Below are 13,093 nucleotides of genomic sequence, written 5' to 3' on the forward strand. Positions count from 1 at the left end.
CTTCCTGAGCCGCTCACTCGAGGCTTTTGTTTTTTCCTCTCATTACTTATTATGCCTTTAGAGTTATGCTAAAGGAGAGGTGGCTGCAGTCCCAGAGCTTTGCATTCCTCCCCGTGCTGTGCCTGTGTTTGCAGGCAGAGCCATCGCCTCCCCTCCAGCTATTTTAATCATTTCAGAAAGGGTGGGTCATCAGGCATTTGGCAGCGGGCTCCTTTTTATACAGCTGAGGTGGAGTCAGCCAATGACCTGCAGGGCTGGAAAGTTTTGCAGGGCAGTTTTGCTGGGTGGCTGTGCAGAGCTGTGCCATTTGAATTGCAGCACAGACCTCCACACACTCTGCTCTCCATTCCTGGCGGCTCTCCCAGCACAGAGCTTAACCCAGGCTCGGGTTTAGTTTTCCCTCCTCTCTCTCTCTCCCTCTCCCTGGAGTGACAGCGTCTCCAGGCTCTGCTAGCCAGGACTCCCAGGCAATCATGGAGGACACGACTTTGCAAATTATTGAACCACCAACTGTTTCTGAGGCCTCTGAGGAGCAGGCACCCGAGGAGCCCATCAAACCCGACCAGATCAACGGCGTGATGGTGCTGACCCTTCTGGACAAGATCATCGGAGCTGTGGATCAGATCCAGATGACCCAAACACAGCTGGAGGAGAGACAGCAAGAGATGGATAGCGCGGTGACCAGCATCCAGGGAGAGTTAACCAAGCTGACAAAGGCACACACCACCACCAGCAACACCGTCAACAAAATGCTGGAAAAAGTGCGCAAGGTGAGCGTCAACGTGAAGACTGTGAGGCAGAACCTGGAGAAGCAAGCTGGGCAGATCAAGAAGCTGGAGGCCAACGAGGCAGAGCTGCTGAAACGCAGGAACTTCAAAGTCATGATCTACCAGGTAAGGAGCTGTGTCACCACCTCGTTCTGAGGGTCTGAGGGTCGCTGTGTCACCACCTCGTTCTGAGGGTCTGAGGGTCGCTGTGTCACCGCTTCGTTTGTTTAAGAGGGTGTTGCTCCCAAGTAGCTACCAGTCAGCCAAGAGGGCATGGCCTAAAGCTCTGTCAGGGGAGGTTTAGGTTGGATATGAGGAAAAAATTCTTCCCTAAGAGGGTGCTCAGGCATTGGAATGGGCTGCTCAGGGAGGGGGTGGATTCTCCGTCCCTGGAGGTTTTTAAGAAGAGACTGGATGTGGCACTGAGTGCCATGGGCTGGGAACCACGGGGGGAGTGGGTTAAGGGTTGGATTTAATGATCTCAGAGGTCTTTTCCAACCTGGGTGGTTCTGTGGTTCTGTTGCCTTTGCCCAGGGATCTCACACTGCATCACTGTCCCCAAATCCCTGACTGCCCAAACCACGGGTCGGAAGGAGCTCTCATTCATGATTTAACATTGTCTGTGTGTTCTTAGATAAGGTGTGACAGAGTTGTTACATTTAACAGGAACTTCAGCAAAGATAGTGAGAGTAGCTCTAAGCACTCATTGCTATGGACCAGAAGTATCAAAATAACCTGATTTTACTGCTTAGCTAAAAAAAGAACAAGAATGCACTGGATTCTGGGTGGGGGTGTTGTAAATCCATCTGCCAGAGCCTTTTCTACTGGGAGGCAACGTGTGTATTGCTACGTGGAGAGTGATGATATTTCAGATTTGTGACATGCATCTGATAACAACAAGAGTCAGTAGCCCCTGCACTGGGGTTAATCTCACTGGCTGGGGAAATAGGGAAATAGGGAACAGTTCCTTGGGATCTCTGGTGCTCAGAGCAGCCTTTGCCATGGTGCTTGTACAGATTTTTATGCTCTTTTTTCTGCAGCCTGCAAGTCTTGAATCTCCTACTTGTCTGGTTTCAGTAACAGCTTCAGTTTGCTTGGTATTTAGAGTGTTGGACTCTTCCTTTGATACTAAACAAGAAGAAAGTGAGGAATATGTTGCTGTCAGTTTTCCTGCCTGGAGCTGGTGTTCTTTAGCAGGGAAAACTTACATTGGGCCAGAGTCAAAGTGAATGAAATAGTTAATGGTTCAGTTAGAAGCCTCTAGGTTAATAATAGACAGTGTCAGGGACAAATGGAGAAGCATCCAGTGCTGATCACAGGAAGAGAGAGACATTAAAAAAAAAAAAAAAAAAAAAAAAAAAAGAGAGAGAGAACTGATCATAATAGGCTCAGGAATCCAGCACGTACGGGGCCTCTGATGCTGATTCAGAACTTAAGTGTTTGTAGTTTTAACATACCTGAAAAACTGAAATACTGGAGCCTGCTGAGAGCACACGAGCAACCTAAGCAGTTATTTAAAGATTTGGTACAAGTTCTTTGTGTCAGGCTTTTGGGGGAGGATGATCTGTCCATGGAAAATAAAATAGAACTCTAAATGTGCTGTAGAAGCAACAAACATTGCAAGATGAGAAGAGTGAAGGGAATTGTTGAAACACAGAATTCCATGTGGGTTACGGAAATTGGTAGGAAGCTGACAAGCTTCTAGGTCCTGTGGAAGCATCCAAAGCATTGGCAGGTTGTCATTTTGTGGGCTGTTTTTTTGGGCTGTTTTCTGCTGCTTGTGAATGTTGAGTTGGATTTCTCTTCGAATATGAAAAAGCACTCCTGTTTCTGCAGGAAACCTGGGGCATGGAATTCAGTGTGGTTTGACTGTAAGGCCAAAGAGCACGAGTGAGAAGGTCTCTGGGTTTGCTTTGTGTGAGGTTTTTGCACCCTGGTGGGAATCCTGGTGCTGCTGCAGGAAGCAGGAGCAGAGCTTGGGTCAGGATCCAACCCGAGGAGAGCAGAGATGTGGCAGTGGGGTGCAGACTTGTGGAGGGTGAAGGTCTCTCTTGGAGGAGAAATGTTTGATTACCTCTTAAATTGGTGCTTAAACTGAAAAACAAAATCCATGATGGGCTTTTGATGTCTGAATGCTAGAAAGAAAGTGGTAGTAATGATATTAACATGCCAAGGTAACAAATATTTTATTGATAGCAGTATTGAGCTGCATTCCTGTGGCAAGGACAGGAGAATTTGAAGGCCAGACCACAGGGAATCCCCTGGAAGGATGGGGCATGTTGTAGTGCTCTGCAGTAGCCTGACTGCTCTTTCCTGCATATGATGGACAGGTAAATTTTTGGTCAGCAGATAAGGTCTCTGAAGTGTATTAACCCACAGTCTCACAGCTACATTAATTATTATTTCTCATACAGAAAAGAGGGTCGCATTATTCTGTAGAATTCTCTATAAAAACATCATTGGGTAATTTCCATTGTACAGAAACTTGAGTTGTAGGGCTTGGTGCAAGGAAAAATAATCTGGTTTATGTGGGACTCTTCCTTATTTGTGGACACCTTGTGGTCTGAAAAAGTCAAATGTTCTGGGGGATCTTGGAGGTTTTGTTTTGGGGGGCTTTGGGGGTTTTCAATCTGCTTTTTTTTTTTTTTTCCTGGGAGGGACAGGATTTTTATAGGGTGTGTCACCAGTATGGGGGGTTGTCATCCTTCTGAAACTCCTGACAAAGGCTGACAGTGGGAAATGCACAGCAGAGCTGCAAAAACAACTTTGTGTCACGATTTATTCATGTGGCTATTTTGTCAGAGTCATTCTGGGCACATCAGTGACAAGACTGGATCTTTGTTGGGGATTATTCTAAACAGATAATGCCAACACATTTATAAAATAACTCTCTGTAGAGAAAAAAGTTGTATTTTTGTGTGTACTTTGTAAAGGTATTTATCAAATCAAGCGTGATGTTCATCTGCTTTGCTGGTACTGAGCAATAATATTTGTTGCAAGAATCCTTGTTGATTCCTGCTGGTTCATCTGTTTACTAATATCCTTCTGTGTTTCAGTATTAATAATCATGGCATTTAAAAAAAAAAAAAAAATTCCCTCGAATCTGTAAACCCAAAGCTTTATCATGGGCTGCACTCTGGGGGTTTAAATGAGGAAAATTCCCTGTTTTCCTAGCTGTGTCTGTCATTAAAAGGCAAAATAAGTTACAAAATAACTTGTTTTCTAATTCAGCTTTTAACTTCTCACAAGCTACTGCCTATCAAATCTATGTTAGAGACTTTTTTGAAATATAATTAATTCTGTGAGCAATATCATTACTACTTTCTAACAACAAAACAAGTCTGTCATTAACTGCCCTGTGCAATTGCATTTTCAGTTGCTGTAGCTAAATGTGCAAAGATTTATTAGGCTTTTCTTTTGGAAAACAAGAGCTAATCTCATCTGAAGGACACGAAGATTACAGAAAACCAGTGGCTGGCTATTTCCTAGCAGGAGAGCTGAGTAAAAATTATGCTCTGTAGGTGTTTAATACTGCGTGGTCCTGAGGGATAAGAGGAGGTGAAGATAAATCAGCTCTTCACAGGTTGGAGGTGCTGGGTCCTGAGTCACAGAGGGACTATTTTCAGGAGTGCAAATAAGAGCTTTTGGCACCTTGGGAGCAGGGCTCAAACTCCATGTGAGGGTTGTGTTTTGCTAGCTAGATCAGGAGAAAATTAATCAGATTTCTAAAGTGTGCTGGTCCTTTATTTTGGGGTGGCTGTGGGGCTGCAGGCAGTGGGCAGGGGGGTTCCTGGAGGGGAGCAGCCCCTCTGCACCCCTTCCACAGAGGCTGCTCCCCCCCTGCAGGGTTCAGGGGTTCCTGAGGGGCTCCTCAGCTCTCTGGGCTGGCAGGGAAGGGTTGGGTGGCTGCAGGAGCCAGGCACAAACGTGAAGCTCAGCCACACAATGTGCAGGGTAGGTAGGGCTGGATGTGGAAATATAAATAGCCCAGCTTGGGTTTTGTGCCTGGAGTGGGCCTTATAGGGAGGAGAGCACCAGCATTGTCAGTGGTGGGGAGGAGGGATGAATTTCAAACCCACACACGACAGATTCAGAGGCCAGACCTGAACTGCCTCATTTTTAGCTCCTCAAAGGAGAGCGTGGAAAAAGAGCAGGAGCTCAGGGCTCTGGTGGGAAGCACAAGGAGCACAAACCCAGGTACCACTGCTCCTGGGCTCTCCCCACCTCCTGAACAGCCTGTCAAGCTATAGTTTTCTTTCAAATTACTAATTCTGAATTTTTCTTAGTGCATATTATCAGTCTTTCTACCAAAAGACAGCTCTGGAGCATGGATTTCTCTGCTGCAGCCTGGGATCAATGGCATTAATATTTAATTTCCCAGGTATTATTTATGAGCAGTCAGTGCCAGGACTGTGTTTTGCTGAAATCCTTTCAGTGTTACAGCTACACAGAGAGCTCTGCAGCAATAATTTGTCTCAGAGCAAAGGGTCAGAGGCTGCTTGGCCAGTTGGGACAGGGTTAGATTGACTGGTTAGTGGCTCATGAAAATAAAATCAAAGGTAATATTCCTTCTGATCACTTTTATGTCTCTCAGGCCTCTCTGGTGCCTGCCAGCAGTGGGTCTGAGCATCTGTCATGATCTCTGTGTGATGCCAGCAGGGCCACTGCCCCCAGGAGTACAATGAAGTGCAGAATTTGCCAGTCATGCTCACTGGGCTGTGGCTGGAGCATTCTTCCAGTGAGATCGTGGCTCATTTTCCCATTTGTAAGCTAGATACAGGCCCTGAGCAGAAATAAATTAACCCCTCGTGGGCACACAGTGGGGAAAAACTCTCCAGTGGGGCAGATGTAACCCAGTTTGTAGGTCTGGGATTAGAAGCCAGCTGGTGCCAGACCCTGCCTCTCTGTAAGGCACAGTCCCACAACTCTCCAGCATTCCCTGCTGGGAATTTGAGTGGAAGAACTGTGGGTCCACTGTCCAGCTGCAAGACAAAGACCAGAAACAAAGATGCTCAGTGTCAGAGAGGGAAAATCAAATATTTAGAGTAAAATGTCTGCGGGTGTTTAGGCTGCAGCTACAGATGTCAGTGTCCTCAGAGATCTGCCTGCACATCATCTGTGATGCAAACTCCATCGTTTTGGTTTGCTGTTCAGAAACAGCTCTGGAGTTATTAATCAGCTGAGACAGGTTTATCTGGGAGGAGCAGTTCTGAGAGTAAAGCCAGTTGTACAAACAGACTGATAATAGGATCAGAAGGTTTTTTTTTTTTCTGCTGTCAGAGAAAAACAACAAAAAAAAGCCTTCTGACTCCTTAGTCTATTTACTTCTCTGTTTCCTACAGCCCTGCCTCTCTTCTGACTCACTCTTAGGCAAAAGCACTTTCCCAAACACAGCCTCCTCCTCTCCCTGTGCCCTTCCTCCCTTGCTTTTCCCTGCCAGGTCTGTGCCTGCCCTGTGCTGCTCTCCCTCCCCAGCTAAGAGGGAAGATACAACCTCTTAGGACACAGCTTTCAGGACACAGAGTAACGAGAAGGGCCTTGGTAGAAACACGTGCCAGAAAGATTGCACAGTGCACGAAATTCCAGAGGGGAGAAGGACTTGTGCTAGTCAGGGAGATACTCCTGGAGAACAAGCTAGCTTATCCCAGTGTGGATTTATTCTTTCTAATAAATCTTTGCTGTCTCTTCTGTCAAACTTTGCTCCTTGGCTTCTCCTGTTTCTCAGCATCCCCCTGTGTCAGTTCTCTCTGCCCGTTCTCACACTAATCCGGATTACTCCATTACTCCATTAGTTCCTGATCAGATTCCCAGTGGGGACAGGTAAGTTTTTCCATTGTGACTCCTTTCTGCTGGCCATTGAAACGCAGTTTTCCTCATCTTAGCCTGAGAAGATCCAGAGAGTGAGCTTTGAGTCTTCGCCAGGGACTGCCCTCTGAGCCCTCTCCAGGAGCGGTTCCCTCCGCGCTGCGGGAAGTGCCACGGCCCAGACCAGGACATGGGAGGAGGCACCACCTTAGGGCCTCTGCAGGAGTAACCCCTGAAGATGGCTTTGAACCTCTGCTGAAACTCTGGAGGCTGCTGGTTCCAGAGCCTTTGCCTCTCTGCCTGCTCATGGCTGCTGCCAGCCTTCCCCCCTGCAGGGCTGATCTTTCCCTCGGCAGAAATCCCACTTTTTGTTGACTAATCCGCTTGCTGCATGTGGCCACCCCCGTTACAGAGGAGGCTGAGGAGCTCTCAGGACTCACTGTGTGGCTTGCACAAAGGGCCAGCAGCCAGGAGCACTTGGCTCTGCTGGTGGCTGCTGTGACTGGGCAAATCCTGCCTGGTCTCTGAGCCTCAGTTTCTCCCACTGAAATAACAGCTCTGGCAGTACCTGTCCCCTTGGGCTTCTTGTAAGGTTTAGTTTTTAAGTGTGAAAAGGTTTGAAGTTGTTGTTTTAAAGCAGATCAAAAGGCAGGTAGAGAGCACAAACTGTGTGACGTGCTCCAGGGGAATAACTGAGTCCTTCCCATGGCACGGGTGGGAGGGCAGCAGGGAAAAGCATCTGCAGGGCTTGGCAGAGCGAGTGGTCGTGGTGGCAATGGGAGTGCAGATCCCTTTTTTCCCTGGCAGGGCTCAGTGACCTAAAGCTTCTCCCCAGATGCTTTTAATCCTCCCTTTGCCTCCCCCCTCCCTGGCCAGAGCTCCTCTGACCTGGCCAGAGGGGCTGGGGAAGGGCTGGCCTGGTGCAGGAGCTGCAGAGAGCTCTGATCACCCCCCAGCATCAGGGATCAGCCCTTTTTGGTCATTGTAGGCCTGGGGAGATGAGCTGGTCATGTTCTGCATGTTACAGCTGCATGTCAACCAAACTCGACTGTTTGTGCTGTGTAAAAATAATGAAATTAATTGCAGATGTGATTAGCATGTGTGTGTGTGTGTGTGAAAAACCCTCCATTAAACCTTCAGGCTGGAGATTGGAGCTGCTGGGTGTGCTGGGATCCTGTTTTTTCACACATTGACAGTAAGAGCCTGTTCAAGAGCAATCCAGGAACCCTCCTCGTGTTTTGGGAACGTTCCCCACATTGCCTGGAGGCTCTGCAGTGGGTGAAGAGCTCTGCAGGGTTGGGAATGCAGCTCAGCTTTGTGTCTCGTTGGTTTTTTATCCCAGAGGGGAAGTGTTTACATGTGTTGTAGCAACCAAGCGGTGTGCACCGACCCTGGGGGCTGCCCGGGTGACTCAGAGCCAGGGAACTCGCTGGAAAACAGCCTCATAAAAAACCCACTCAAGGCAGAGGCTGCTCTGCCTGGCAGAGCTAACAGCTCTGGATTGTTCAGAGTAGGAGGGAGAAAGAGCAGCCCAGCACCCATCAGCTGGCAGGGCATGGGGCCCCTCTGGGTGTCCTCAGCCTTCCCCAGGGGAACAGCTTCCCCACGCAGGGGTGGATGCCACTCGTCCTCTTGCTGGGTGTAGCTCTGCTTCGTGCAGGGAGCAGGGCAGGAGGGTTCTTCTGCTGGTATAAAAATCTGAGAAATCTTGTTTACCCGCTGTCTCTGTGCCAGCTGGACTCAGGCTCTCTCAGAGAGCAGAGCTGGTTTGCATCTGCTGACTGGGAGCCAGGGTTTGAACACCCCAAGAGGCAGAGATGCCAAGAGCCAGAATTTTGGACTCGCCCATTGCAAGGGTCAGTGTTTTCCCAGTAAAAATAGAGTGGTTGGAATGCCTGGTGTTAAAAATGTGGCTCATCTAGATGAGTCATGAGTGAAATAAAGTGCACAGTGCCTTGCCCAGAGGGGGAATTTGTGTGGCAGCCACCCCTAGACCTGGGATGGTTCTTGCTGGTCCCAGCCATGTCCTGTTGTCCTCCGTGGCCAGCAGAGGGGCTGTGTCTGCAGGGACAGGGGGCAGAGACACCTCACACACCTCTCCAGTGGGGAGGAGAGACGTGAGGGATGCTCAGCAGCAAGGCACTCGTCCCCATGAGGTGTGCCAGAGCTGTTGGTTGTGCTCACATCACCGTCCTGGGCATCAGCCAGGGCCTGGACACCATCAGGAGTGTGCCTGGCTGCAGGAGGGGGCTGAGATCCACCCAGTGTCCCCAGCTGAGGGTCTGCTGCCCTGGTAAAAGGGTGAGGAGTCAGGGAAAAAATGCAGGAATTACAGCAGGCGTGGGAGAGGGAGATGGGAGACCTGGGAGCCTGGCCAAGAGACAGCCCTGCAGTGGGTCTGTCACCCTGGTCACCCCACCCTGCTGGAGAGGGGCTGGGTGAAGGCTGTGGAGATTTCCCAAGAACAGCTGGAGAAACAATCTCAGGGACATCTCGAGGGGGGAGTTTGGATTGTGGCATCTTTCCATATGGGAATAGCTCTGCTGCCTCTTTGCCTCTGTGCATGAGCAACCAGGAGCCTCGTGGGAGAGGGGAGAGCTGAGTCCATGCGGGGATGGGGCAGCTGTCTGTAGGGACACCTCGTGGGACAGCATGAAGGGGGGGTCTGTGCAGGTGTAGGGTGTGGGGTGAGGTGGCTAGGGTCTCAGAGCTGTCCCCTGCTGGGACCTGATGGTGGCCATGGCTCCATGGCCATGAGGAGAACTGCAGGATGCTGCTGAGCAGTCAGTCAGAAGATGGATTGGCTGGTGTAGCACGAGGAAAGGTGGTTATTTCTGTGGCAGACACAGAGTTTTTGAGGTGATGTTCCTTTCTGCACACACACACAGAGTTCTGGATCTAACAAGGGGCTGATAGGGATCTGAGTTTGCAGGATATGGCCTGTTTCCAGGAGAGAAGGGGATGCCTTTGTTCTGGCTCATTGTGTTGGCTGAGGGAAGGAAGCTGCTGGAGTTCCTGGTGTTCCCAGCTTGAAGGGCAGGGTCCCCAGGAGTCTCTGAGATTGCTCCAGCAGGTGTTGTTGTGGAGAGCCAGATCCACCTTCTCAGTGATGTGGGCTTGTTCTGGACAGCCCCGACCCTCTGGAGAGCATGTGTTTTGTTTTTTCCTGAGCTGGCTAATTAAATGAAGAAAACACACACTGGCCTCTTCACACGAATCTCCAGCAAGAATCTGGGGGCTGAGCTGTGATCTGGAGGGTGCAGAACTTTCCCTCAGCTCCCTGCCCAGAACCAAAGCTCTGGCAGAGCTCGTTCTGACCTGGGACACTGCAGCCCGACCCTCCCACTGCTCTCCCCACCTCCCCAGGTTCCTAGGCTCTGCCTCCTGCCCCCAGCAGCCCTGGGCTGGGGTCTCCATCCCCATTCACTCAGCTCTGGGCTGTTCCTCCAGCCCCTCAGCCCCTCTCCCCGTGCCCGTTCCACGCGCTGCCCGTGGGCTGCTGCTGGATTTCTGTCAGCGCTCACCTGGGCAGCTCCAGGCCTCTCCCTCACAGATCCACTAATTAAAACCACTCGGGCAATCAGTCTGGGGGCATTGGCTGCAGCTGGGAGGCTGTGTACAGTGCAGGGCTATTTCCAGCCTGTCCTGGGGACAGCTCAGTGATTCATGGCAGCCGGGACGCACGCTATGTGCTGCTCGGATGAAAACCAACCCCGCTCCAGACCTGTGTCCCTCTCCCGGGCACATGTTTGTCCTCTGCCACGGGGATCAGAAACTTGGCTGACCTGGGAGAGCAGAGAAGCTGAATGAATTCACCCCCATCCTGGGGAGAGGCAGTGTAACCTTGCACTGGCTGCGTGGGCCGGAGCTCCCTTCAGATGTGGGCTCGGACAAGTTCAGAGCTGATGTCCCAGTGGAGAAATGGGAAAAACAGGGTGTCCTGCTCCATCCCCAGGGATATCCCAGCCCCAGCTCTGCACCCCACAGCCCTTGGGAAGGTGTGAGCACAGGCCAGGGCCAGGGTGCTGCGTGCAGGCGGCGTGGCTGGGTCCTGGTTCCGGATGGTTCTGCCATCTGCACTGGGCCACTGCGGGACAGACCCCGGCCAGCCCCGAGACCTGGGGCAGCTGGGGGTCTCACTAGAAGCCCACCCCTGGGAAGGGAACTGAAGGCTGGGGGCATGGGATGGACTCTGGGCAGTCAAAGGGATGAAGCTGGAGAGGAGGGGACTGTGGCAGGGCACAGAAGGAAGGGAAAAGTCTCCCCTCTCCGTGCTGGGCTGCTTCGTCCCACACAGCCAGGTTTGGAACTGGTCCAGAGGAGCAGAGCTGGTTCACCTGAGCCAAAATCCATCAGAGCCCTAAGATCTAGGAGCAGATCCTCTTTGCAGTCACATATTGGGTGCCCTGAGGGAGGACAAGCCCAGCCCGACCTCGCCTGGCTGAAAATTATGGATCAAATCCATGGTTCTGCTCAGCACTGCTGGCAGGGGGGGGAGCGGGGGGGGGGGATGGGGGGAGCTGCCTCCCCAGGCTGCTGTCTGTGTCTCACTGGCTCCGCTCTGTGTCTTGCAGGATGAAGTGAAGCTCCCATCTAAGCTGAGCATCAGCAGGTCTCTGAAGGAGGGTGAGAAGCTGGAGAAGGAAGGTGAGGGCGAGGAGGTGCCTGTGGGTGAGGACCATGCAGAAGAGGACCACATCCAGCTCTCCTCGGATGAAGAGGTGGAGATTGAAGAGATTATTGAAGAGTCACGGGCAGAGCGCATCAAAAGGAGCGGCATGAAAAGAGTGGATGACTTCAAGAAGGCATTCTCAAAGGAGAAGATGGAGAAGACTAAGATAAAGACCAAGGAAAACCTGGAGAAGACCCGGCACAACTTGGAGAAGACCCGCCACAACCTGGAAAAGAGGATGAACAAACTGGGCACCAAGATTGTAACGAATGAAAGGAGAGAGAAGATGAAGACCTCTCGGGACAAGCTGAGGAAGTCTTTCACCCCCGACCACACCATCTATGCCAGGTCCAAGACAGCCGTCTACAAAGTGCCCCCCTTCACTTTCCACGTCAAGAAAATACGGGAGGGCGAGGTGGAAGTGAAAGCCACGGAGCTGGTGGAGGTTGGTGGAGAGGAGGGAGAAAACTCAGACCTGATGCGTGGGGAGAGCCCCGAGGTGCACACGCTGCTGGAGATCACGGAGGAGTCGGATGCGGTGCTGGTGGACAAGAGCGACAGCGAGTAGGACGGGCTGGGGCGGGAAGGCTGCGGATGATGACGGCCGGAGACGAAACCGTTCCCATTGCAGCTCCCTCTCTGCCCCCTGGTGCCCCAGGGGAACGTACACGAAGCATCTTTACTGCCCCGCAGAGCCGCTGCCGATCCCCTCCCCGCCTGCTTGGACAAGGTGTATTTTATATGTTAGTTTTAGCACACGTTAGGAACACGGGACTGTTTTTTTCTTACACGGTGAATCCCCCTCGCAGACCATTCCTGCCGCAGGCTGCGTGGGAGCCCCCAGCAAGCAGAGGGGCCCTGAGTGGAGAGTCCCGGACCCCAGGCAGGAGACCTGGAAAGCTCAAGTGTCCTCCCAGAGCAGAGAACTGGTGTCAAGGAACCTTCTGCTGCCCAACCCACGCCCCCGCAGGCAGCAGCACCCACGGACCGGACCGGGAACCACGGGAGCGGAGGGAAGAGTGGAACCGGTCCTGCTGGGGGCAGCGAAGCAGAACCAGCACCGGGCAGGTCCGCTCCTCTCTGCCCTCCCGAAGACCGGGATGGTGCCGGAGGCCCGGAGCTCCTGCGGCTGCGACGCGTTCCCAGCGGGGACCTGGGCTGTGCTGAGCCCACGAGAGGCTCCTGCCGCTCGGAACCGCCTTGACACCAGTCCCGAACCGGACCTGGAGTCTTTCTGAGCATCTCCTTCCCCCGGGGGTCCCGGCACGGCTCAGGCCCGCACCCACCTCCTGTGCTTCCCTCCCCGTTTCCCGCAGCTTCCCCCGCAGCCCGGTCCCGCTGGGGTGGGCAGACACCGCCGGGGCTGTGGTGTGGGTGTCCCGGGGATGCTGATCCCAGTGGGGAGGTGGCGGGGGGGTGCCCCCCGGTCCTGCTCGTCCCGGTCTGTGGCTGGGCTCAGCCCTTCCCCCGCTCACATAACCCCATATATAAACTTGCTTTTCTTCTAAGAATTCTCTTCCTTCTCCTTGCCTAGAGCATCCAGCCTGTCCCCGGCCTGGGGCCCGTCCCGGGGCCGGTGTTGGTGCCCGGGAGGTGCCTCCCCGAGGTCAGGAGCCCCCGGGAGCCCCGAGGAGCCCCCGGCCCTTCCCGCATCGCGGCGGGAGCGCAGCTAATAAAGTCTCTTTTCTACACCACCAGCGTGCGGCTGTTCATGGCAGGGTGCGCGGGGACGACGGGTCTCCCCAGCCGGTACCGGTACCGGTCCCATCTCCCCACGCGGGGTCGCTGCGGAGCGCGGGCCCCACCCACAGCGTTGCCCCTTTAAGAGGCGGTGGCGGCGACCGCGAGC

General features: G+C 52.6%; 1 protein-coding gene across 2 annotated transcripts; it reads left to right on the top strand.

Moving 5' to 3' along the window:
* Positions 1-286: 286 nt before the first annotated feature.
* On the top strand, positions 287-12,938 carry CAVIN1 (caveolae associated protein 1). 2 transcript variants are annotated; one of them, XM_071728740.1, is made up of 2 exons: positions 287-893; positions 11,147-12,938. In XM_071728740.1, the coding sequence occupies exons 1-2, from the start codon at positions 474-476 to the stop codon at positions 11,810-11,812; spliced, it is 1,086 nt and encodes a 361-aa protein (XP_071584841.1). In that variant the 5' UTR covers positions 287-473; the 3' UTR covers positions 11,813-12,938. The 2 variants fall into 2 exon arrangements, with proteins under 2 accessions (XP_071584841.1, XP_071584842.1); XM_071728741.1 differs by lacking the exon at positions 11,147-12,938 and adding an exon at positions 6,650-6,848 and having other exon boundaries at positions 319-893.
* The last annotated feature ends 155 nt before the right edge of the window (positions 12,939-13,093 follow it).

This window comes from Heliangelus exortis, chromosome 29, assembly GCF_036169615.1.
Source record: "Heliangelus exortis chromosome 29, bHelExo1.hap1, whole genome shotgun sequence".
NCBI classification, from domain to species: domain Eukaryota; kingdom Metazoa; phylum Chordata; class Aves; order Apodiformes; family Trochilidae; genus Heliangelus; species Heliangelus exortis.

Bases quoted from the DNA above. Each gene is read 5' to 3' on its own strand.
- CAVIN1 (XM_071728740.1), top strand. From the start codon at position 474: ATGGAGGACACGACTTTGCAAATTATTGAACCACCAACTGTTTCTGAG. The intron at 894-11,146 runs GTAAGGAGCTGT...TGTGTCTTGCAG, and splicing joins TCAAAGTCATGATCTACCAG to GATGAAGTGAAGCTCCCATC.